We start from the raw sequence: 26,956 nt of genomic DNA, 5'->3' as shown, positions 1-26,956 counted from the left end.
GTTTTAGTTGTCTGTATGTGTGTGTGTGTGTGTGTGTGTGTGTGTGTGTGTGTGTGTCTGTGTGTGTGTGTCTGTGTGTGTGTGTGTGTGTCTGTGTGAGTTCGTGTACACTAAGTGCGTAGCTGTCCATGGAAGACAGGGGGCATTGGGTTCCCTGGAACTGGAGTTGTAGGTGCTTGTGAGCCTCCTGATAGAGGTGCTGAGAACTGAACCCGGGTCCTGTACAAGAGCAGCAGATGCTGAGCCATCTCTGCACCCCAAGAGCCTCTTATCATTAGCTCATGCTTGCCTTGGAGGATGGGTGACCTTCCTCTTCACGAGTACATTATTTTAGCATGGTCTGCCTAGGGGGTGAAAAAAAAATCAGTTATTTTACGTCCTTCACCAGTTTTCTAGCTTTACCGTTTTAGTACTTTGTGTCAAGGCAGTCACGGGGCATGTAAGGCTTTGGATGATGAAGAACACGGTACCCACAATGGCTAACCGAGTAAAAGGAACTTAGTCAGAATTTAATCCTCTTGGAATTTTAAGTAGGGACAAGCACAAAAATATCTGAGATCCTGAAAAATCACACTGTGACAGCTGTGTTTTACTCAGTGGTTGTTTGTATTATGAGAGAGACAAGGGCTATGAGAAAAAAAATCAGCGGCCAGGCCGTGGTGGCGCACGCCGTTAATCCCAGCACTGGAGAGGCAGAGGTAGGCGGACCTCAGTGTTCCAGGCCAGCCTAGTCTGCAGAGTGAGTCCCAGAACAGGCTCCAAAGCTACACAGAGAAACCCTGTCTTGAGAAATCAAAACCACAAAACCAAAACAAAACAAAACAAAAACCCCCAAACCAAACCAAAACAAAACAGGGAAAAATCAGCATTTTCGCTCAGAAGTGGTATTGTCTGGTTTAATTCACTTCTAAGCCTTAGCTCTCAGCGGTGCTTAGAGATACCAACAAGACAGAGTTTTCTTCATTGAATTTTCACGAGCCTTAGCTCTTGGCAATTTTTAGTGATAACCAACAGTCAAGTTTGCGTCAAAGTTTTATTTAGCTCCTTTCCCCCCCAACTGAATATATTCAAAAGACTGCTAAAGGGATTGAAGGCAATTATGAAAATTTGGCTTTCAGAAAGTTTGGCAAGTAGGGTAGTTGAACCCAACTGTTTCTCTCCGCCTCTTTCTTCTCATTTGTCTGCCTTGAAGCGACTGGCTTCTCTGTCAGAGCTGTAGGCAACATCTTGTAGAGATTTCTTTCAAAGCACTCTGATGTCAGTTTATGTAACCAGCATTTTGTTTCTGTTGGGCCCGGAACTGCTGGGCTAGAGATTCTTAGAGCCCTAAAGCTGCTGCTTCCTTGGGATTCCCAGTTTCCTCTAAGTGTTGGTTGATAAGGGTAAGGATGGTGCAGGGAGGTGAGGGCTGACACCAGCAGTGTGCACACACACACACACACACACACACACACACACACACACACACACACTCACCCTACCCCCAACATATACACACTCACACATCCTACCCCCCCAAATACATACACACACCCTACCCCCTAACACACACACATACTACACATACACACCCTACTCCCAACATACACACACACACACACACACACACACACACACACACACACACACAGAATAAAAATGATTGGACTTACCTTGGGAGACTGTTTAAAAAGAAATCAAATTTATGGAATGGAATATGGTTTAGATGCAAACAGAAACTGTTGTGATTTTTTTCCTTTGATATATAGAGGTTGAGAGGAGTCGTATAGGTTTTCAGATGGTCTTCCCAGAGCAGGAACATGAGAAAGGTTAGGCAGAGAGAAATCGCTCATGCAAAGGGGACAGTATGTGCAAAGGCCCTGAGACTTGGTGAGTCTGGAACTTTTATTTATCCTTGACCTATGTGGATGTGTGTAATGAATAGTCACTCACACAAATGGGTAATGGTTTGTCACAATGGAGAGTTACACATTTTTAGTCTAGATTCCAGATTTTCCAGTTTGAGAAACTCGGGGTAAAGGGGATGATTTGCACCGGGTCCTCCAGTAACTGATAATCAGCCTGGACCAAACAGCGGGTGTCTGATGAAACTGAACGGGGGAGTTGTGCAAACAAGTGAGGGCACTCTACCTTATCAGATGACTGGGTGGTGTGAAGTTAGAGCAGATCGCCCAGCAGGATCAGCATGGAGCCCATGTAGTGGGGGAGCCAGTGAATCCCGAGGCACTGGGTTCAATCCCAGCGCCAGGGGAGGAGGGTGTGAGTAGGAGATGGTCTGACTGATGATTGCCCAGATACTTTTGCTCAAGGACTTTGTCATCCTCCTGCCTTAGAAGCCATGTCCCCGTTAAGCACCACAGCCCCTTCTCTCTGGTTATCCAGGTCCTGGCTCAGCTCATCTTCATGGGACGTTTTGGACATTCCCTGGGTGAACGCTGCACTCCTTCCAAATGTCTGCATGGTCATTCCCGTGTTATTAGTGCTCCTGTTTTCCCTGACCAACTCTCAGGGCATGATCCTTTCCCCAAGGCCCCAAACTGTTCTCAGACAGTGCTTCACACCTATTAACTCAAGGAAGTTTCTGCTGTTGATGGTCTCAGTGATGTGATCAGAAAGCATGTAGGGAAAGCAGAAATGTCTTTAGCCACTATTATGTGGTTGCCGTTCTCATCTGGTTCCTTTTCGTTGTTTAGAGGACATCCATTATTTAAATTTAGAAACAAGGTGTTGTGGGTTTTTTTGTTTAAAGTATTTAGTGATGTTAATCTCTGCCAGAGTAAAAAGCAATTATTGTATACAAGCAACTACCAGAAGACATCACATGACAATTTGAAAAAGCGAAACCACATTTTGAATTGTTTTGAAAAAGTAGCAAAGTATATGCAGAAGGGACTTTAGAAGCACAAGAGAGTGAATTGCTTCATTGTCTCCCGACACTGGTAGCTTTGGGCTTTGTGAATAGACTGTACTTCCAAGACAGATGGTCATGTTTAATGATTATCAGTGAAAACTGGTACCTGTTTCTTAACCCAACTTCACATTTGTCTTTTTTGTTTTCAATTTTAAAGTTTTTTTTTGTTTGTTTGTTTTTATGTAGCCCAGGGATGTCTCAAACTCACTATGTAGCCTAAGGCTGGCCTTGACCTGCCCCACATTCTGGATACAGGCACAAAATACTATTCCTTGCTTAGCCATTTTCTTTTCATTTTATAAAACAAGCTCTAAAATTAGTAAATACAAAAAAAAAACTGTTCAAAATGTGACAATACAGTTGTTTATTAAGTAAACAAGTGAGTAAGAAACTCTTTTTAAAAATTTATTTATTTATTTTATGTGCATTGGTGTTTGGCTTGTATGTGTGTCTGTGCGAGGGTGTTAGATCCCGCGGAGCTGGAGTCACAGACAATTGTGAGCTGCTGTGTGGGTGTTGGGAATTGAACCTGAAACTTTACAAACTATCTAGTACTTCGTAGTCAGCTGTGGGGAAGACATCTCCCCCATTATTACATGGTATGAGGAAGGCACATGAGCAGGCCCCACCTTGCTGACGAGACGGCAGTGTGCACATTTTGATCCTCATTGAGGGTTGGGGTGTAACCTGCTGGTAGCAGAGTCGTGCGCTTTCCTTTGTATTACGGGATTCAGCTTACTTACCTGAGCACGGCGGAGGTCCAGTTAGTTGGTACAGAATGGGAGAAACGGAGTTAATAGAGAGAATGACCCTGGTCCAGCCCAGCTCGAAGTCTGATGAGGCCCCGATTCTACCTCTGTGGGCTCCTGCAAGTTTCTCACACAGCCTGGGCTCTGCAGGGAAATCGGCCTGGCTTCCTCACCTGCAGTTCTTATTCCTCATCCTTGCGGGGAGGGTTGTTGGCAGATGCTGTGGCTTTCTGATTACCATGGACTCTTGGCTTTCCAGATGTGCTACGGTGCCGTTGTGCCTATGGAGGGGTTCAGGGTTTCTTTCTGTGCAGAAATTTGATATGGAGATCCTTGGGGGTACAGAGGTTCTGCATATGTCCCCGTGTGACTCCATCAATCAGCCTTCCCATAAATTATGCCTGTCAGTCATCCACAACTTCGTCACACTGATTCACAAGTGAAGAACCCAGGGGAGCAGTCAAGTCAGGTGCACTACCATTTGACTGTGTGCCTCAAGATGTCTTATCTCTCTGGCTAGCACACTGACTGTTAAACCACATTGTGCTACTTTCCACCCAGAGGACTTCCTGATACATCTTCACTGACCACCTTGGCGCGTGCACTTCCTTCCGGTTCCCTTCCTCTGGCTCTGAATAGCAGGCCTTGAGAAGGGCACTCTGTGCCAGTCCCTTTACCCCTGTTCCTTAGGAAACACTGTGCACTCTGTTTCTTAAGGAAGGATGCACTGTGGAAAGTGGTGGCTACCTTATGCTCTAAGAAAATTAGAGTTCAAGGCCTCTTTGCGTTTACTCTTGATTGAAGTGTCCATTTGGGCATTTTCCTCTTAGGTTATCAGCCTTTTGTTTACTTTTTACAAGATATAAAATATGTATTCTAAATCAAGCCATTATCTGTATATACTTGTGTTTGTGGTTTGTGGATTTTCTAGCTCTCTTCTTCTAAAATTAAATTACAATTTTGTATTTATTATTTGGTGTGTGTGTGTGTGTGTGTGTGTGTGTGTGTGTGTGCGTGCGTGTGTATACATGTGCCATCTCACATGTGTGGAGGTCAAAGGACAACTTGTATGAGTTGGTTCTCCTTCTACAATGGGTTCTGGGGAATGAACTTAGGTCATCTGGCTTGGAGGCAAGTGCCTTCTTGGCTTCTTTTACATGTGTGTATGTGTGCACGTGTGCGTGTGTGTGTGTGTGTGTGTGTGTGTGTGTATTTCTTCTTATTGTGGTAAAATAGGCATAACCTAAGCTTACTATTGTAACCATTTAAGGGAACAAGTCAGTGACCTCACTGTTGTATAAAAGCCACAAAGAATTAGTTTCATCATCAGTCCAAACAGAAATTGTCCCCGTTAAAAACAAACTCAGTTTCCCACTCCTCTCAGCCCCTACCAACCATCAGCTTGCTTCCTGTCTATGGACTGGATTGTACTGGATTTTTACATAGATAGGATTTCATGGTAAGTAATCTTTTGTTCATGTGGTAGTATGTGTTTATATTTCATTCCTTTTTCTGGCTACATAATACTCTGTTGTATGGATGCACCATAGTCTATGGGCTCATATGGATAGATATTTTGATTACGGTTATATTTTGGCTATTGCCATCAGCTGCTTTGAATATTCATGTTTTCCTGCTGACATAGGCTTTCATTTCTCTTGTGCATAGAAGTTGAATTGCTCTGCCTTTGAGAAGCTATGATTACTCTTTGTGTGTGTGGGTTTTTTTTTTTTTTTTAATTTTGTTTATTGGTGCCGGGCTGGCTTTGAACTTGTGATCCTCTGCCTCTTGAGTGCTTGCCTATCAGGTATGTACCATCACACCTGTGCTCAGCAAACCCTCCACCACTCTCCTTGCTCCTGTGTACTCGTGGCCTTCCCAGTGACCGTGAAGCGGTGTCTCGTAGTTTTGCCTCAGGCAGACACCGTTGAGCGTCTTCAGCTACCTTAATTAGAAAAAAAAAAAAAAAATGAATGTAGGTTATGGCTCATCTGGCAGGACTGGTGTCCCAACCCCCAAGGAGGAACGCTAATCAATGTTTAGACCTGGTTTTTAGCTTTGTCAAGTTCTGGGGTATCAGTATTTCCACTGTGTCTGCTGGCTGAAGCCCAGCATGTTGAGGACTGAGCTAGTTAAGGATGTTCTCAGTAGCTCCAGCACAGTGGAGGAGAGGAGGGCGGAAGGGGGCTCCCCTGAGGCTGCCCGGCTGTGTATGTGGGGCGCTGCAAAGCCACAGTGCCATTCACGTGTTAGTCTGAAGAGAAAAGGATTTAATACTGATTATCTATCCCAATTCTTTAAACATTGTCTTTGAGGCAGGCTGTACTGTCTTCAGAGAAATCTTAAGCTGAGAGGACTTAATTAACCAGCTTACTGGCTCCCAGCTAATTAGTGTCAGAGTGATGATTTAAATAACCCAGGTCCTTGTTTTAGCAGAGCGCTCTACTGTTCATCACGGATTATGGATTGGAGTTTTCCTAGTCTACCCTCAGGCTTGGTGATTTTCTGATTCACAAAATGGAACACACTGCCGTGTCCAGGGCTGTCATTTGTTAAGGGAAAAGATGCAGAGTCCAGTGAAGAAAGGGGAAGACTCCCATAATAAAGTCTGCAAGGAACCACAGTGTGAGCTTCTGAAAGGTGACTCCAGGGGAGTCACCTCAGACATGCTTAATTAAATCCTGCAGTGACTGGAACTCAGAGTCGACTCAGTGCCTTCTTCCTTGTGTGCCCCCAACTCCAGACTTCCACCAACTCCAGACTTCCAGGAAGAAAACAGGCGTTCAGAGGAACTGTTTTGTTTTTATAAAGTGGTTTAGCCCAGTGAGTCACTCAGAGCTGGGAACAGTGACAGCGTCCTCAAGCCTTCGGAAGCCTAGCTGTCCACCATGGTGTCCTGTTTTCTGTCCAGGGACCCGATGCAGAAGGGGAGAAGAAGTGCAAGAGGAGGGAGCCTGTCTCGGTTACGTAGACAACTGGATGCTGTACGGCTCTCTGAGCCTACCTGCCCAGTTCAACAGATGTGCACACATGGGTAGCACCTCTGTGTGGAATGGGACTGGGCTTGGAAGTTTCTGTGGTGTTCCCAAGCGTGATGAATTCTGACTGCCTAACTCAGATGGCCCCGAGTGGCTTCACAAGCCTGACTCTGAATTCTTGGTGACTTTTTTTTTCCTCCATGAAAGGCTTTGACCAGAACAGCTGAGCCCTGCAGTTTGTATTCCAGAACCCCAGACACCATGTCTCCTCGGATTCACTTTCTGCACTGGTGAAGTTAGTCTAGAAGCCTTTTTTTTTTTTTTTTTTTCCCCAGCCTGGCTTCTTCTGTGCCTGGGTCACGTGCAGAGGTGACTGAGTTCTTTGTGGGTGTCCAGTTGTCTGGGCACATTCCAGGGACTCTTCAGTGGAGGAGCTGTTCTGGGGAGGAGCCAGCCATGGTGGCGAGAGGCCGCTCCCTCTTCTTCTGGGTTTCCATCCCTGACTGAGGGTAAGGACACACAGGCGGCTCGCTCCCTCTCAGTTCTCAAGTCAAGGGGAGACTTCTCTTCCTGCTGTGTGTGTGTGTGTGTGTTTTTTTTTTTTATTGTTTCCCACCCCTTTGGTGTGAAGGCCACACCTAAGTCTTCGTGAGAGTTGGGCCGAGCAGAGTTTCTGACTGACTTACAGAGCGCTGCTGGTCTTGACATCCAGCGGTCCTCGTTCACACTCGGTCGTTCATGTGACACCGAGCAGGTCCGTGCATCAGTGTCCTCAACTGTGAGATGGAGGTGGTGACCATCAACCTTAGAGGGGTGCTGGGACACTCAGGTGAGCGGCACGTCTGAATGGGACACTAAGTAAGTTTAGAGCAAAGCCCGGCTTGAGCTAGCCTCGAAGGAAAAGCCACTGATAATTGCTGTCGTGAACTCTCAGGATACCCGAACCCATTTTACTTTTGATTTGAAAAACAAAGGGCCTGGCCCTCTACCTCACACTCCTCCAAAGCTTTAATGATGTGTAGCTGACATCGATTGCGTAGTATTTTTAATCAGAAACGGACATTTCAAGATTACCGTTTGAGAGAACGTCCCGGGTGTGTGTGTGTGTGTGTGTGTGTGTGTGTGTGTGTGTGTGTGTGTGTGTGGTGGGGGATGGGGAAGAGCAGTCTGTCCACTTTCAGCAAGCTAGTATGTTCTGGGGCTTCCACCATGGCTCACGCTGGCTCAGTGAGATGAACACTTGGGTTCTAGGGGTCAGGGACACATGAATAATTTCCCCTGCTTCTCCTGTCATGGGGACCACCCACGGGCTGCCCCCAACTTGTCTCTGCAGGTAGAGGCCGTAATTATGAACCTGAGTGCAGATGCATTCCTGGGTTCCTGAAAAAGATTCCCGGGTCAGCACTGTGGGCCTGCTTATTTGTTCGCACTCAGCCTGGCTTTGTTTATGTTGTAGAAATGAAGAGTTTAGTCACCAGCTTCAGTTCTGTTATCTTCTTGATACTTACAAAAATGCATTAGGTCTTCCTGTCCTGTGCTTTTCAGAAGCCACCATTTTTGTTGTTGTTGTTGTTGCTTGAGACAAATTTCCATCTTGTTTGTAGTCTAGGCTGACCTCAAACTTGTGATTCTCTTGGTTCAGCCGTCAGAGGGCTGGGGCTATAAGTCTGGGTCAGTCACCATGTCTGACTCAAAACCACTGTTCTTAAGAACCTTCTTTGTAAGCTGGGCGGTGGTGGCACACGCCTTTAATCCCAGCACTTGGGAGGCAGAGGCAGGCGGATCTCTGTGAGTTCGAGGCCAGCCTGGGCTACCAAGTGAGTTCCAGGAAAGGCGCAAAACTACACAGAGAAACCTTGTCTCAAAAAACCAAAAAAAAAAAAAAAAAAAAAAAAGAACCTTCTTTGCACACTGTCTGCTAATTCTTTCCTTAATAACTCTCAAATTCATAGAAAACAAACATATATCCACCCCCCTCACCCTCACCAGAATCAGATCATCAAGCTTCCTAATCCATTTCTTTTTGGGGGGGCGGTGGGTAGGCAGGGTCTTACTAGGTAGCCCTGGATGTCCTGGAATCCCGTATGTAGGCCAGGTTTACCTGCAGCACCCACTGCAGGCCTTAACTCGCAGAGATCTACCTGCTGCTGCTTCCCAAGTGCTGCTATTAAAGCCACATGTCACCACACATGACCTCCATCCATCCCTTGATTCTCCTTCTTCAGCTGCAGTCAGGCTCTTCTCGGCCCTGCCTCCGTCACTTTGAGCACAGCTGGGAGATTCCTGGGCCTCCTCGATGGCCCTTGCTCTTTGTACAGTGAATGCTTGGCAGTGTCTGCCCATGTGAGGTCCATGGCTCTTGTTCTGGTGGCTTCTTGTCTCCTTCAAAGACTACCCTCTTCTGACATGCTTCTCAAATGTGGCCATTATTCACTGTTCCTTCCCACTTGGCATGGGTCTTAGGAGACACTGTCTTTCCCATGGCTTCTGTTAGTATCTTGTCCTGATGATTGTCCCTATTCCTGCGTCTCAATCCCATGTATTCTGAAGTCTGGACTCACCTGGTTCTATGATTCCACCTTCTGTCTAGCTCAGTCCGGCCATTTGCTCTCTCTTTCTCCCAGCACCACAGTCCAAGCCACCACTGCTTCTTGGGTGAATACAATAACACCTGTCTGTGTGAGGACTCAGTGACCTATTCCTGTGAAACCCCTGAACAATACTGGTTACAAATATAGAAACTATTTTTCCTCTCTCAGTGTGGATGTTGGGAGTAAAGCCTGGAGGCAGCCATTCGGAACTCATAGGGCTGGATCCGAACTAGAGATCTTGATCTTGCCTTTCTTGCTATCATTCTAGCTTAGGTCTTTTACCGTGGCCTACGATAGCCGCTGGTACTCTAGCCATCTTAACTGAATGAAAGCTGAAAGGAGCAAGAAAGGCAGATGGGCAGGAGAGGACCTCTCCCAGCAGAGACAGCTCCCTTTAACAACCTTGTGTTTCCGCACAGACTTGCCATCAAGCTTACTGGTCACGTGATCAGATCTAGGTACAGACTTTCATTCTGGACAACAGCATTTCTACCTCAAAGTGGGTGTCACTAATAAGAGAATGGGTATTGTGGTAGACAGCTAGCAATCTCTGTGCATGCTAACAGGCTCCTGTTTCCATTCTCCAGTCTGCTTACACAGTGATAAAAAGACAAACATAATTGTGTGCTTCCCTATGACTCATTAAGAATGTCACATTGTCCCCATGTGCATCCCAGATGGATAGCCACTGCCTACCCGGCTCTCAGGGATCGGCATCCCTTCTCCTCTTCACTTCTCTCTCTCTCTCTCTCTCTCTCTCTCTCTCTCTCTCTCTCTCTCTCTCTCTCTCTCTCTCTCTCTCTCTCTGCTGAGTTCTGATCCTTGAATGGTGCCTCCTGCATCCCAAGTATGGAGTCTAGGCATTGGCTGTATTCTCCTTCTAGAGTACATCTCCCTCCCTGACTGACTCAGTCCTATCCATTTCAGCCTCAGCACAATGAGCACGTTTTCCCTAGTTCCACTCCATCCTTCCTGACTAGGTTTGGTTTCCTTGTGTGGATTTGGGATGCAGCTCAGTGCAGTGGATGTGCCTAGCATGCTGCAGCCCCTAGGGTCAGTCAATCCTTAGGCGCCACCCACAACAACAATTCAACACCCAACATATGTGCTTCTCTATGTAATGGCGGTTTCCACTTTTACTTTTTATTACCTGTCTCTGTTTTAACATGAGTAGGTTTTAGTTTGTTATCAGCGTGATTGTATTACTCTTTTTCTTTGGTGGATGTAGGATCCAGGACTGAGGGGGCCTGTGATAGACTTCTGTGTGTCACATCTCAGGAAAGGAGAATGGGAGAGAGCTGTCCTGCACGGGGGTCAGAGATAGAGAGCAGGACTCGGAATGGTATCTGGCATCATCACACCAAGCTCATTGATGCCGCTTATCCTGAAGGGAGGTGGCTTCCCAGGGGTACACGCTACAGGCTTTGGAGCCAGCCAGCTGCTCTCATTCTCCAGCTGTGACAGTGGGCATTGGATCAGACTCAGAGTCTCCATTTCCTCACATGTCAATGGAGCAAGTACCCTCTCTGCAAGGCTGTGTGCGCGTGCACACCTGGTGGAATAGTCCCGATTCCTCTGTCAGCTTGGCTTAGAAGACAGGGAGATGGTGGAAGCAGAGATGGAGGAGAACACCAATCCCTTTATCCCTTCCTCGATATGCCCGATATATATACTTTGCACAGTGAAAAATCAAGATTGGCTTCTGGCTTAGGAACAGAAGGGCTTGAAAGCCTTTTTTAGTTTTTCTTTTTTTTTTAAACAAATACTTATACAGCATGTAGAGGAGGGGGAAACCCCTCTTCTCCTCTACTTATTTTAGCTTTTCTGGCTGAGGCCCTAAAAATTAGACTACCGAAAGATAAACAGGAGAAAGCCAGTCATTCTTCCAAGTGCGTGGGCAACTTCGTAAGGAGAGGGAAGATGTAAAGCTGTGGGTTAGAGCCGAAAGCTTGTGTTCCCGGCCGACAAGCTGGAGAGGCTTTGGCTAGCACCAAAACAAAGGCGGAAAAGGTGGCCTGCACGGTTGTTAACTGCTTTTGTGTTGTGCGGAATTCCTGGCAGAGAAGCTGCCGCCGAGAGGAACGATGTGCTTTGGCCCATAGTTTCCGTCCATCGTGGTGGGGAAAGCTGCTCCACAGCAGTGGGAGTGTGTGGGAGACAGGGCTCTTCACAGCAGCCAGACCAGAAGGCAGAGAGCAGTACCCGAACCAGGGCCAGGCTGCGACCCAAGATCTGGCTCCTATGACCCACCGTCACTAATGGGGCCTAACTGTTGATCTACAGTGGTGGTTCTCAACCTGTGGGGTCATGAGCCCCATGGGGTGAGGGGAGAGAGGAGTTGCCTATCGGATATTTATGTTACAATTCACAACAGTAGCAAAATGACAGTTATGAAGTAGCAATGAAAATAGTGGTGTGGCTGGGGGTCGTTCCAACATGAGGAACTGTATTAAAGGGTCGCCCCATTAGGAAGGTTGAGAACCGCCACTCTACAGCCTTTCCACACAGCACAGCCTAATGTTTAAACACGCACCTTAGGGGACATTTCCCATTCAAACCACACATGGGTCTTTGTCAGCTCCGTGACCAAGCTGATGTTTCTTCTCGCTGCTCCCTCCCCACCGGGGGACTTCAGGAAGAAGGCAGGCCCATGCACCTTTCCTGTACCTGCTATTTTCACGGAAAATAGTCCCATCCCTCGGTGGTCTACCGGGGGTGGTGCCCCCTTCCTATGGTGCTCACTGTATGGCAATATGCTTTGTAAGTCCAGACCGCGAGTCTCATGACTGTGAGGTAAACACACTCATTCTCGTTTTTTTTCCAGAAGAGGAAATCGAAGAACAGAGAGGTCAAAGAACTTGCCCAGTGTTCCAGGCAGAGTCAGGAGCCAAGCACAGGCAGGGTGATCCCAAAGCTCAGAGCCACTACACTGTGGCACCCCCAGATACGTCTCTGATTGCTTTCGGCTGGCCAAATTGTGCTTTGCAGAGGAATCCAACATGTATTAATGCTGATATTTGCTGGCATCCGAGGCCATTGTTGAAGCTTGCCTGACTGGTAACCGCATGCCCTAGAACTATTACTGCCTCACTGACGGAAGAGAAGCCTTCGCCAAATGTGTCCCCTGTTTTTGGGCACTAAAGACTGGGAAGTGCTCACGGCCTCTGGATGAGTCAGTCAGTCTTGGTTCTGGTTGCATGCTGTAAGTGTGAGGGCGCTTAATTAGCCTCAAAGGGTAAAAATAGCCCAGTCACATGAAGCGCCAGTCATCTTTTTAGAAAAGATTTGCAAAAGCCGAGGAAGTCAAGGTAAGCTGTTTGGTTGAAAACAACAGATGTTGAAGCCAGATGCGGTGGCACAGAACTTGGGGAACAGATTCAGGAGGATTGCGGCAAGTTCAAGTTCAGTGGCTCTACATGCTTTCAGGCCGTCAGGACTTAGAGCAAGATCCTGTGTCAGAAAAACAAAAAAGAAGAAAAGAATAGATGTTGGTGGGCAGTGGTCATTTCTGTTGTTCTCTTAAAACTTTAGAGATCTTACTTCATTCCTCATGTCCCAAACCATACTCTCATCCCATTTTATTTGGTAAGACAGCCAAGGTTTGGTACCAGTCATCCCATGCGCCTTGTTGGAGTCTTGAAGGTAGGTATGAGAGACTTCCCTTAAGTCTAGTGTCTTATGCTTTCTCCTTTCCCAGGCCTCCTGTGGTTTTGAGAGTATTAGTAGCTAAGTTAATGGAGTACTTGCCGCGTTCCAGCTTTGTCTCTTAACACTGCAGGAATTGATTGTTTAAATTCTTACTACAGACTGACAAAGTTCTTGATGCTGTTATTTGTCACATTTTATAGCTAGGGGAAGAGGTGCAGAGAGGTTGAATCAGATGTTCAAGGAGACTCCAGAAACTGGCCGTCTTCCCACTCTCAACTCCCTGTTACAAGCACTCATTTCTTTATTTCTCTTGTGTGTGTGTGTGTGTGTGTGTGTGTGTAGGTGGTGGTGGTAGAATTCTGGAGATCCAACTCAGGTCCTGGTGCTTACATGGCAAGCATGTCACCAGCTGATCATGTCTCTAGCCTCACTTTGATGCATCTTAATGTTTCAGTCCCACAGATGTTTGTAGTTCCTAACCTTGGCAGGCCACCTTGGAATTACATCTCTCTGCTTTCCTGCTTTCCATGTTTTGTACCTCTAACACTCTTTTCTCTTTTCTTTTTTTTGGGAAATTCTTATCTGTGATTCAAGGTCTGATTCAAGGAGGTGCCTCCTTCATGAAGCTTTCTCTGTCCTGTTCCCTGGACTAGTGAACCTCTTCCTGTGTTCCACTGCTGTCAGTGAAGGATGTCTCCCTCCACTTCAGAAGCACTCATCCCTGGCTGGCTGGTTAACAGATCCCTGCAGACAGAGCTCTATCTTCCTAGTAGAAGCTGTATAAATGTTGAGTAATAAGCTGGAAGGAAGAAGATGTAGGAGAGAGACTAGATAGTAGAGAAGGGTATTTAACTGTTAATTCCTACTTATTATCCTTCATAAGAAGCAGGTGACTTTGATTTTGAAGTATAAACTCAGTGTGACCCCTACCTTTCATGACAAAAAATTTTTATAAATCATGATGTTTACAATCATAATATCCATAAGCCATGTAATCATCTTGGCAATCAAAATTACATATAGTGTAAAATAATTGTCCTTATCCTAGGTTAATTGTGTGACTCTGGCTAAATTAAAGCTAATCACATTCTAACATTTCCCTGGATCAACATCAGATATCAGTTGCACTTTGTTGGGAGCCAGTGGTGACCACACTAGGCATGCCTCCTGTTACCTGTTCAGTCTGTCACAGGTAGTAGATACCCAGCAGAACATCACCCAGATCAGAACTGCCATGGTGATAGGTGTACAGATTGCTTTTTGCATATGGGCAGGTTCAAACTGTACTGGGCAGAATCATTTGAAATAACCAGTGCTGGACCATTTTTGTCTGATAAATATGGCCGTGTGTGATGACTTAGCGAATTAGCAGGAGAGAAGCCTATTCTCTTTATGAACCCACTCAACAGCTGATATTTGATAGTACAGAGGTCCTAAATATGTTCGCTGGTTTTTATGAGAATAGCCTACGTAATTCCTTGAAGCCATCCAAGACAGTTGCTGTATGGGTGTGTGGGGTGGTACCTCTGTTTCATTCACTCGTGTGGAGGTGAGAAGAGCAGACAGATACTGCCACAACACGTGTGACTGATCCTCAGAGTGCCTTGTCGGTTGGTGGCACTGAGAGACTTCAGTAGAGTCCAGGGTTCCTTAGTCAACAGCAGAGAACTTTGAACATGCTGGATGCAGGTTGTTGTGTGCACTTGGCTTCTAAGAGCAGTTGTAAATAACAGGATTGTTGGGTTTCCAGGGCTCACTTCCTGTTTTGAGCCCACAGTGCCTATCACCCCAAGAACAGCCAGGGCTTTGGTAGTAGTAGTTAAGAAACATGCCCATCTCTCAGTTCTGGCAGTTGATGATAGACCCTTTCTGTATTCTCACAGAAAATTATTAAAACTGGGTCCCCTGCAATAATTTAACATTTTTGATAAGCATTTATTAAAATGCTTTTAAATTTTGATGTTTTTTGAAAAACATTTTTAACCTTTAATAAAAGGCATATTTCAAAGCTGACAGTGGACAGAACAGTACAACAAGCCCCTTGTGCCCATTCAGTAGCACACAGCATGCTCTCCTGCCTGTTACCTGTTTCAGCCCCCAAACCCTGTGTTGTTGTCTTGTGGCATTCACACCATCTCTTTTGCAGAGGCTTCAGCATATGAGCGCCACAGGACAGAGGGTCTCCAGTGTAAGCAGGGGCATAGTGCCAACTCTACATTCCTAAATATACCAACACGACTTCCTTGATGCCATCAAGCCTCCAGGATGAGGAAGTAATTGCTTTAAAAATAAGCTTATCTATAGAATGTGTCTAAGTGATAAGGGGTGTTACAAAAAAAAAATGCTGTTTCATTTTTTTTTTGACACTAAGTGAAAGAATGTTATTGGAGGTAGTAGAAGCAAAGGGGCTTAGCATTTCAGAGGGTTAAAGTCCGTGATCATCATGGTGGCAAGCATGGCAGCAGGCAGGCAGGCTTGGCGCTGGAGCAGTAGCTGAGAGCTCACATCTGATTCACAAGCATGAGGCAGGGGTGGGGGTCAGGAGAGAAAATTAACTGTGAATGGTGTAAACTTTTGAAACCTCAAAGCCCGCCCCCCCATGATGCATCTCCTCTAACAAGGCCACACCTCTAATCCTTCCCAAACAATTCTACCTAATAGGGACCAAGCATTCAAATCTATGAGCCCGTGGGAGGCATTCTCATTCCAAACACCACACCTAGCTTTAACATACGCTATCAGGAACCTGAACTCAGATCCTAATGCGTGCATACTAAGCATTTAACTCACTGAGCCGTCTCCCCAGACACAGCCAGTTAGTGTTTGCAAGGCAGAGAACCCTGCAGACAGCTACAGAACAGTGCATTTGAAGGGCAGGCTAAGGCTCTGCTTTTGCAATGCTCCCTCAGGCTTGGTTCAGTTTCACATAATTTATATGTTTAGTCGACACTTATCTGCATGCCCTGGTATCTGTACTTTCTGCTAGCAGAGAGGGATTCCCTTCATGGAATAACTTTCCAGGTATGAACATCGCAAAAACAAAGTCCCCAACAAGCTGTGCGCTTCCCAGCTTGTACCTTTCTAGATAGAAACCTGGGGTGACCCCAGGTAGCACCGAAGGGACTACACAGGGCTGTTACTTTTTATCAGATTCGCCTCTGGCTCTGGTGGGGATGCTGAGTCCCACGGGGCTGTGTCATGTGTGCTGTGGGTTTCTTTCCCATGCCAAAGCCCCAGATCTAGGCTAGTGTATCTTGTCTAGAGTTGCTAGTTGCCTCTGCTACTCACTTAGCCCTCAAATACCAGACACACACAAAGCTTAATTCCATGGGAGATTCTGTTCATGGTTCTAGTTATTTCTACTTTCATGAAGATATGAATTGTTAGGAAGAAAAAACACTGAGCACATGAAGACAGACAGACAGACAGACAGACATCCCCATCACAGAAGCGTAATGCTACCTGTCAGTGTGAATTATAGAAACCCAATTCAGAGATCTACGGGCCTGTCTTCTCTTTTGCTGGTGGAAATGAAGGGACGTGACCTCTGCTGGTCTGTGACCACCAGCTGCAGTGACAGAGGAGTATCCTGATGGCAGTTATTGGGTCTGGGAGGGTTTTAATGGGATCGGTATGTGCAGTGAAATGTATCTCTAGGAACTGTAATCGCCTGCATCAGTACAGTCTTACGCGAATATTATTCTGTGATTTTAGAAATGGAAGTGAAAGTTTTGCCATGAGTTTTTCAACATCCCGTTTTTATTGTGCATATTACTTAGTACTTGACCTTACCCAAGAGCCCGGGCAGCGATAGGAACATGGCTTTAAAAACCTTAGTCGTCACAGTTAAGCCACTCTTGGGTGTAACCACTGACTTGTTAATGTAAAGCCTTTTTTTTCCTTTTCTCTTTAAGAATGGCATTTTATCAGATGTGAAGCAGCCATAGTAGAATGCTAGGTTATAGTGTTCTTGCTCTACACCAGATCTCATTCATATTGAAAGAAGACAGTTCATCAACCACCAAATTAGAAAAACCTTTACGTTTTATGTATTCTGCTTTCCCTGATCCTGGAAGGGTCTGTATCCAATTATGTCCAGTGGACACACACACAAAAAAAGGGCCATAGCCACCCAGCATGTCCCTGATTTGCCCTAATTAATGGCACCTGCCACTCTGGGGACTTGTTCTTTGAATTCTGTACCAAGTCAAAGAGGAAAAAGTTGCCCTTCTGAATAGGCCGTTGGGGCTTATTTGAGATTTTTGGTAAAATGTGTCCCTCTTTTCTGTGGAAGGGCCGGCCGGACCTCTGTACCCTTCCCGTATTGGACTTGAACAGCAAACATCATCTCTCTTAACCTGAGCAAACATCTGCTTGTAAAGTTCCCAAGGTCAATGGATTGTGTATGCTTTGACCTCTGTTGTGATACTTTGGTGTCCATGATTTCCCAGAAGGATATAGAGGCAGTAGTTTGAACATGGCTGGATGAAGGCAGAGTCAAGGCGAGTTTGGGATTAAAATAGACACAGATTGCCGCGGTGAAGTGCAGTAGATGCTGGCACAAGCTTTGGTGCCCTGTATGTGCTGAGGACTGCAGGTCTAGGAGCTGTCAACGGTGTCTCTTTAGTTAGATAACCACATTTTATTCTCTCGCCGTAATAGATCATATACATAACTACATGTTTTTAGTTTCTTTTGGGGCCGCATTCTCTGGATGTCTCTGTTGTAGACATGCTGTGTCAGCTCCGTCTTTGGATTTGTCCGGTTTAGCGCCTTGACTAGGAACTGAGGCTGACTGGATCTGAAACCGTGTGGTGGTGCTGAATGGCTGGATGGTAGAATAGTGGTGGGTGTACCAGCAGTTCCTCCTGGATGGAACTGAGAGAAAGGGTGGGGGAGTGGACATGACACACAGTCAAGCAAGCCTGTGAGCACCCGAAGAATTCCTACAGAGAGGGACTGGGCTCCAGCAGACGGCCATTTCACCACACCCCAATCCATGGCCATCTTTACCCCCGCTTCGTTCGTATTTTGTTCATATTTAGCTTGTTAACTTGTTTTGGCCTTATAACTGCACAAGTGCTATAAGCACAAGACATTTGCACGCAGCATTGAAGAATTCAGGGCCGAGCTCAAATTCAGGTATGATTGTGACTTTGAGTCAATTATATTCTCCATGGCTTGGTTTCTTTCTGTGTAAAATGGAGTGCCAAGAGTTCTCATGTTATAATACTGTGAGGACTGACTGAAGTCATCTGTATACAAGACAAACACAGTAACTGGCCCACAGTGAGGGAATGTTAGTGGCGAATGCAGTGTGATTACCCTTCTCTAAGTGCCCATAGGTATTCGAGCTTGAGAAACCTGGTGGTGGGTTACAGTGTGTTAGGTAAAAATGTTTTGAGAGACTTGGGTTCACTTTTTGCTGAGTGTCTTGTGATATTCAGTTGGCCTCACAACCTCTCAGATTTCCAGAGTTTTTGTAAAAGATAATTTGTGTTAGTGAGGGTTCTCCAGAGCATCAGAACTAGTCAGGTAAAAGTATGTGTGTGTTTGTTATGTGTATGGATATATGCATATGTATGTAGGGGATTTGTTATACAGTAAATATATAAGATTGGTTATAGGAACGGGCTTCTGTGACCGTGGAGTTGAGAAGTGCCACAGTCTGCCACCTGCAGTCTAGAGATACCAAAGCCAGTGATAATTTGGGTCAAGTCATAAAGCCAGAGAATCATAGGAACCCGTGGTGGAACTTTTCAATCTGTAGCCAGAAAATTGAGACCTAAAGATGGGGAGGAAGGTGTGGCCTTAGTCCCCAAAGTAAAGAAGATGGAGCTCTGGTGTTTGGAGGTGCAACAGATGAGTTTCCCAACTCAAGAACAGAGTACACCCTCTGGGTACTTTTCTCTTTCTTGTGAAAATACCTAACAGAAGCCACTGAGGGAAGCAAAGCTATATTTGGCTCATCGCTTGCATGTGTCCGTCATGGCGGCAGGAGCTTAAGGTCATGTTGCATCCACAGTCAGGGAACAGCAAGCGATGGAGTCCGGTACTTAGCCCCCTTTCTCTCGTTCATTCAGTCTGGGATCCCAGCCCAGGAATGGTGGCATCCACATTTAGGGAGGGTCTTTCTGCTTCAGTTAGCGTAATCCAGATAATCCTTCACAGATATGCTCACAGGTTTTTAGCCAAATACTGGACAGGAAGTAACTTAGAGAAGGGATGATGGATCATGGCTCATGTTTTAAGGGTATGATCTATGACGGGGAAGTCACTTGGGTAGGGAGGGCTCAAGCCTGTGGGAGCAGGAGCATGAGTGGAAGTAGAAATGGGTCAGACAGAGAAGCTGGGTTACCCAAGGCCTGCTCCCCACTTCTTCAGCTGGGCTCCACCTCCCAGAGGTACCAGAGAGTACCATCATGTGGACCTTCCAAACCATAACAGCCAGGAAGCCTGTCTCAGAGGCAATGCCCCTGCTTCCAGCTCTTTCTGCCACCTAGTAGGTGTGTAGCTTTAGGCAAGTTCTGTTTTATCTCGGTGTCTGCCTTCCTCACTGAAGCTGGTTATAAAGTGCTTTGGAATGGTACACAGGGCACTTAAAGCTTTGCAAAGCCCACAGAGGCTGTGCACGAGAGAACAATGTCCCCAGCATTAGCAAGTATTGCCGCCACAGTTCTTTGTGAATTAGCTGTTGAGTCAACATCTAAGCGCGAGGCGGCCTTTTTAGCTTGGCATATTCAAAAATGAGTACGAGGAGGTCTCACTTCCCCTTCGTTTTCAGTTTTGTGGGCAGGAGCAAAAAGGCTACATCAGTAAAATTTGCATGACAAAAGTAATGATGTTGGTTATTTCTCCTCTGGTCCCAATATTCACAGAAATATGGAGTAGATTATAGCAATCGTGAATTAATTGTCTTACTGAAAGAAAATTGAAAAATAGAGCTATCTATCATCTGTCTATCTATCTAGTTCTCTATCATCTATACAGAAAGAGAGAGAGAGAGAGAGAGAGAGAGAGAGAGAGAGAGAGAGAGAGAGAGAGAGAGAGAGAGAGCCTTTCTTGTTTCTGATAATACTTCTCAAAGGCCCCTGGCTTCTCAGGGTTCCTGGATGGTTTTGAAAAGCAGACATACCAAGAGTTTCAAGGGGGAACAAGAGTTACACGGGACCAGACATACAAAGAGCACACGACTCTCACGATAACTCTGGGTGCCCTGGGAGTTACCTAGCGTGGTGGCAGCAGGCCTTCTCTTTCCTTGAGCTGCCTGACCTGCCAGGGGCACCTTGAGGTGTGGAGGGCACCAGGCACTACTGTGCCTCCTGCAAAGGCACTGAAGAGCAGAAACGTTTATCTACACAGAGGGTGGTACTAAGCATCTCCAGCTGTTTGCAAACATCTGCAGCTGCTTGTTCAATAGTCACTCAAACCCTCCCTCCCCAGCTTTGCAGGCTCCAACCTGATTGTCCTTTGCTTTTCTCTGGCTTGGCTCATGGTGTCAATCAAACTCCAGTTTACCACTGTTGATGCACAGTTGAATTCTGAGTCGAATCTCCAGTGTCGTAAGAACAGCTAATTATTAGCACAGGAGAGCTAATTACTAGCTCTGGAGGAAGAGTCCATGGAACTTTGTGAGTGCTGAGACTATGGTGGGAAGAGTGGTAAATGTTTTGGAGTATGGTATATCCCCAACAATAATTACTTTTTTCAGAAATATGCCTTTTATAACACTCCTTGTTACCCATTGAGACTCACTCAGGATAGACCCCAATTCTTCAGCCTTGTATGTGAGCATTGCCTAACTTGGCCTCAAACAGCCTTTCTTTGGGTCATTTCCTACACTTCTGATCCACCCTGAGTTCAGCCATTGTGCATATCTTTCAGTTCCCCAAATGCTGTGAGCTCTTTTGTTTTTTGCAGCCTGGTACTTTCTTTGCTTTCTCTAAAGAGAAACTATTATTTATCCTTTGAAAACCAGGTCTGAATGCTACTTCCTTAAAATCCCCAGCTTCTCCTCTCACCCACCTCTAGGCTGTCTCATTCCCATATTAGGAATCATCCCCTCTCCTACCCACAGCATTCCTGTGAAGTCTTGTAGAGACCCTCTGCCCTCTACCCTAACCCCGAGACTTCGGCACACAGCCCAGGGGCTGGCAGAATAAGGTAATGAAGGACCAACTCAAAAGTATGTAACTTCGTGGAGTTGCCTTAAGATTATAACCAACAGAGTGCAGCTGTCCATAGAGGCTGGAAGAGGACGTTGGGTCCTCCTGGAGCTGGAGTGGCAGGCTGCTGGGAGCTGCCCACTGCATATTGGGAACCACACTTGGATCTTCTGGAAGGGCAGCAAGTACTCTTAACTGCTGGGCCACTTGCTCCAGCCCCTTAAACTTCCAGCTGCGGGACAGAAGAGAAAAATGGGGGAAATGAAGGGGTCCTGGAGAGAGAATGAAGCCCCTCATTTTGGGGTCATTTCCTGCTGTCTGAGAGTCCACGAAATTTCAGCGCAAGGGATAAAGTCAAGATTGCCTGCTGAGATAATGTCCTCCTAAGGGCCATTCGTTCAGGGATGTTCAGAACGACAGATGAACTCCTCTCGCTTAGGGTCAGGATATCCTTGACCTTGATCATAACTTCACCAGCACTCTTCTCTCATCCCTAAATGTAAACAGTGCATCTCCTAAATCTGTTTCATCGATATAAAGGATATTCACTAAGAGGATTAAGTGGAGCAGCAGCTCATGAGCTCATATGATTTTTATTTTTTATTTTTTGACTTAAATTTAAAACTTGTTTTGAAAGACAGGGTTTCTCTGCATAGCCCTGGCTATCCTGGAACTCAGTCTGTAGACCAGGCTGGCTTCAAACTCACAGAGATCCATCTGCTTCTGCCTCTTGAGTGCTGGGATTAAAGGCATGCGCCACCACAGCCTGGCTTTAAAACTTCATTTTATCTTTGAACTGTAAGTCATATCCTTTGAGCAGTGTAGCTGAGCCACAAAGTCTGACGCGGGGGCAGTCAGTCTGTGCTGCTTGCCAGCGGTAATTTGCCTTATCTGGCTGTCGGGCCGTCTCCTTCCTCCCTGACCTTCCATTGCCTTGGGTTCTTTGATAGCTGCATGCCATGGGGAAAGAGGACAGACTAGAAGAGAACCGTTGTTCTTCAGCAAGGGTATACAAGTATCTGCATCCCTGCTAGAAACTGAGTGGAACCCTCCTGAGCGAACACACGCTTAAGTTCTCCCTCCCGCTCCTCCCCAACTATTCACGTTTAAAGCTAAAGCGCATATCTTCTCTTTAAGGTCCTGTTATCCCTTATCTCCACTTAGCAAACTTGTTACCTTTGCTTCACCCTGGCTCATGTGAAATTCTTTTCTGTGATAGAAGCAGGGAGCTGGCTTTACCTGAATGCAGGTCCTCAGGCTTCCTGTGTTTGGGTTGATCTGTGTCTCTCCACTACCACTGACAGTGTTACTGGAAGGTCTTTGGATCCAAAATGCTAATTAGCACGTTGGGAGATTTTCATAGGGTGCATGTATAACTTAGTCCAGTATCAAAGCCATCCCCAGTTTTCTGGAAATAGTGACCTACCTCGGACCCTGGCTGGCAGTAGCCCAAGGGTGATGCGATTGGAGATAGGTGTTGTGGAAGCAGGGCACACCTGGCGAGAATAGTCTCCCAAGGGCAGTGATGTTCCCTCGGGGGGGGGGGGGGGGGTTGGGATGAGGATTCACAGGACTTTCTGCTATTTCTAAGGTTTCACAGTGAACACATGTGACCCGCTAACGGAAGGATGATACTCTTGCAATTTCTTCTACCTGATAGTGAGTGTAGTCCCTAGGAGCAGGGTGGGTAACTGCCTGACCAGACATTGTATAGCAGGTTATTTACAAGGCCCCTGGTCACCTTTCCATCCTGCCTTATGCAGTCACTCTGTCTGCTTTTGCTTTTTTTATTTAGCAAATAATCGCAAGTCTGTTACTTTGAGCCAGACACTCTTTTAAGCATGTCTGCTATACTAGCTCATTTAATCCTCATACCAAGCCTATGGGGATTGATACTACAATTATTCCCATTTTACAGACGAGGACATAAAAGTCACGGTTCTTAGAGTATCTTTCTGTTGTTGTTGTTGTTGCTGTTTTTTTTTTTTAAAGATTTATTTATTATGTACACAGAAGAGGGAGCCAGATCTCATTACAGATGGTTGTGAGCCACCATGTGGGTGCTGGGAATTGAACTCAGGACCTCTGGAAGAACAGTCGGTGCTCTTAACCTCTGAGCCATCTCTCCAGCCCTCTTTCTGTTGTTTTGAGACGGGGTTTCTCTGTGTAGCCCTGGCTGTCTCACAACTCACGCTATAGTCCAGGCTGGTCTCGAACTCACAAGAGGTCTGCCTGCCTCTGTCTCCCGAGTGCTGGAATTAAAGGCGCGAGACACCACACCTAGCCTTTGAGCATCTTTTTTATATGTAGCACTTGGTGCATGGTATTGTCAGTTTCTCCCACAGGGACGCTGGTGTGGGCTGGTTAGTTTTGGTAGCTGTAAAATGGGTCTTACCTTGCAGGGTAACTGAGGACTGAAGACTCCTGGGCGAGTGAGTGTTTCTTATTTTGTGATTTTTGTTTGTTTGTTGTTTTTGACACCACTGCTGAACAAGGAAAATGCAGATGGAGAAACTAAGGGGAGAGAAGGAAAATCAGGATGGGCCAAAGGCGGAGCCACCGAAGAAGAGCATCTTGGCGCTCTTATGGTCAGAACGCAGAGGCAGGCTAGCAAGTCCACTGAGCTTGGTCATCGATGATGGTTTTTTTTTTTTTCTTCCTTTGTGGTTGCTCCTAGCCAACTGTGGGGGTTGAAAATTGCAAGTGGTCAGGGGAGTGGGTGGGAAGGAAGTGTAGGTTGAGCATTCCGTTGTTCTCACAGGAAGGAAGGAGAAGAATGAAGCCGTTGGCTGGCCCGAAGGGAGGTGCTGGTTTAGACGCCTATAGGCAGAGGCAAATGCCTGGAAGAGAACAGCCTAGCCGCTTGTTCTCCATGAAGCCCTGGTTGTCCTGGAACTAGCTGTGTAGACCAGGCTGACCTTGAACTTGAACCCGGGCTTAGGGACCTCTATGCTCAACAGCCCCACTGTCCATTGGGACTTGACTCCACAGCCCTCTCACCCCTTGCTGGGAGGGGGGAGCATCCTGGGGCCCGAGGGCTTGGGCAGCAGTAGAGATTCTCAGGGACTGTTCTCAGCTCGAGTGAGCGATGGTCTCACCACCCGCAGAGTGAGGAGAACAGGGCTACCCCACAGGATGCTGTGAGCACAGAGCTGGACTGCATCTGTGAAATGTCAGCTGCGGTCTTCCAGCTCCTGTGTCCTCTTTATCTTGTTTTAAAAACGGGGTTAGCGTAGAGTGCCCCTGAGGCGCAGGAGGGGGGAGCCTGTCCTTGGAGTGGCCGTGGACCCTTCACTAGAGTATCAGAGCTTGTCCCCCCAGGGAAGGACAAGGGAGGGGGAATTGCCCGCCTGGCAGTGCTGGTGGCCTCTGGAGGAGATGCATGGGACTGGGGAGTGGTAGTGAGGGCCCAGCTAGGTGTGGAGAGGACAGGCGATCTGCAGCCCACTTTCAAGTGACCAGGGATCGAACTGAAGGCTGATCAGAGTATCTGAAGGTGCAGGGGAGGGAAAGAGAGAGGGAGAGGAAGGAGGGAAACAAGGATGAAGAAGGGAAGGAGGAGGGGTGAATATTGAACAGCTGACAGAGAATACGTGTACTAGTAACAGGGAAATACAGCTGGTGTGCTAGGAGCTGCTGATTGACGTCCTGGAGTGGGGCAGATGTGAAGTCCCCCTACCCCAAGACAGGGTCTCACTATGTAGCCCTGGCTGTCCTGGATCTCACTCTGTAGACCAGACTGGCCTTGAACTCACAGAGATCCACCTGCCTCTGCCTCCCGAGTGCTGGGATTAAAGGCGTGCTCCACTGTGTCCAGATTGTGAAGTCTTATTTTTGAAGACATCATGTAGGTTTGGGGGCACAGTACAGAGAGGACAGAACACAACTGTGGCCGGAAGAGAGACCGCAGAGTGTTGGATGAAATCAGTTTCTTTCTGACTTTTTATTTTTTACGTTTGTACTATGAATTGAACCATAGGCCTACCACAGGCTAGGCAAGTGCTCTGCTGAGCTACACTGGCCCTTTCCATACCCATCCTCCCTGCCTTTTCTTTTGCTTTTTTTATAGATAGGTTTCATGTAGTAGCTCAGGCTAGCCTTCAACTTTCTGTATAGTCCCAGCAGTCCTTGAACTTTTGATTCTCCTGCCTCAGCCACCTGAGTATCTAGGATATAGCCCTGTGCTGTCAGGGCCAGCTTAAAGAAAACAATTTTCAGTGGCTGATTCCAGGGGTGTGCAGTTGTGTTCTTTCTTTCTCTTCTTTATTATGTACATATCCAAAAAAAATTAGCCCTAGTCTTTGGAAGACTTCTTGTGTGAAGTGCATCAGTTTTATTATTTAGCAAATGTTTTCTATCTATATACTGTATTTGTTGTTAGATTTTCATGCATACACATTCCTGGTTCCTTACATGTGCTTTTTGTATTATTATTATTATTATTACTATTATTTGGATTCTTCCCTGGAATGAATTTCCAGGTATGAGGTTAATGTGCTCAAGGGTGTGGGTGGGCAGATCCTCAAGGGTGTGGGTGGGCAGATCCGCAGTAAGCAGGGAGACTAGAAGGAGGATGAAGAAGTCCAGCTTCCACACTATTGTGGAGGCTGAGTTTTATGTGTTTATGGCAGTCCACTTCCCGTGAATGACCCTGAACTCGGTGCTGGTCCAAGGGAGGGTCCTCCATATAGGAGGGACACACGAGGAAGTGTCCGTGTCTCGGTAAATGGAGTACTGTGTGCTTGGTCTTCATTGATTATTTTTTTAAATGAGCACTGTTGTCAGGAGGTGGAACAAAAGGTGTGTCTAGAGGGGAAGACAGCAATGGAAGGGGTCTGTATCTCTGTTTCAGAGGATTCTGTTCTTGATTTTTGAAGCAAGGACAGAACAAGTTCATCATTAGAAATGGAAGGATCTAGTGACTTCCATTATAGTTATTACAGTGGTAATATTCTGAACAATTTTTAACAGGTTAGGAAGGTGTAATTTATGGAACTATTAAGGAAATTGTACTGCGAGTGTGTGTGTGTGTGTGTGTGTGTGTGTGTGTGTGTGTGTGTGTGTGTGTGTGTGTAGGTCTGTAGATAGCTTTGTTTCTCATTTACTGCCTACCTTCCTCTCCCCCACCTCCATTGCCCTGGAATTTGTCACTAGGGCTAGGGTTAGGGTTAGGGTTTGTCGCTAGGCTGGCTGGTCACTGAACCCCAGGGATCTGCCTCCTTAGCATCAGGCTTACATGCACCTGTGCCTGGCTATTTTTATATGGTTTCTGGAGCATCAAACTCAAGTCCTTATGCTTATAAGGCAAGCTCTTTACCAACTGGGCTATGTTTGTGTTATTGTGCCTGCTCTGAAGTAGTAATCTTTTGAATCACTAATTCCATCATCAACTATAATTATTAAATAGTCTTCCTATGTCCTGTGGTTGTGACACATCTCCTCTTTTTCTCTTTTCACAGAAAAAATACAGAAAGGGATTCATCGATGTTTCGAAAATCAAGTGTGTGGAAATAGTGAAGAATGATGATGGTGTCATTCCCTGTCAAAATAAATATCCATTCCAGGTGAGCTGGCAGCCTTGAGCAGCATGGTGCCCGTGTTGGTTTTAATGCGGCGGGGTGCAATGTTATTCATTAAACGGTGCTGTTACCGTGCGAGAAAAGCCACCAGGCACAACAAAACCCACTATAAGAGTTTTATTAGGAGAAGGGGGAGGACAGGAAAGAATGTGACCAGGCCTGTGGAAGACATTCCCTGCACATGCGCATATGGGCTTATTGAGCTACACCACGCAGGCGTATAGATTGCGTGATCACACTGTGTGCAAATTAAGTGATCACACACTGCACGGATTATGTAGAACCTAAGACCCCTTGTTTGGCTACTGAACTTTGCATGTGTGGTCATGTAGCTG

At 46.3% G+C, this 26,956-nt stretch overlaps 1 protein-coding gene across 4 annotated transcripts in view; it reads left to right on the top strand.

Moving 5' to 3' along the window:
• Positions 1–26,956, top strand: part of Tec (tec protein tyrosine kinase) — a 111,849-nt gene that overhangs the window by 47,800 nt on the left and 37,093 nt on the right. For all 4 annotated transcript variants that reach the window (XM_006979689.4, XM_015998341.3, XM_076546424.1 and 1 more), the window contains one exon: positions 26,502–26,606. In XM_006979689.4, coding sequence (XP_006979751.1) covers positions 26,502–26,606 — 105 coding nt within the window. The remainder of the gene's footprint in view (positions 1–26,501; positions 26,607–26,956) is intronic.

Source organism: Peromyscus maniculatus, chromosome 10 (assembly GCF_049852395.1).
Source record: "Peromyscus maniculatus bairdii isolate BWxNUB_F1_BW_parent chromosome 10, HU_Pman_BW_mat_3.1, whole genome shotgun sequence".
NCBI lineage: Eukaryota > Metazoa > Chordata > Mammalia > Rodentia > Cricetidae > Peromyscus > Peromyscus maniculatus.
Note: the sequence above shows the minus strand (reverse complement) of the source record. Positions and strands in the feature narration are given on the sequence as shown.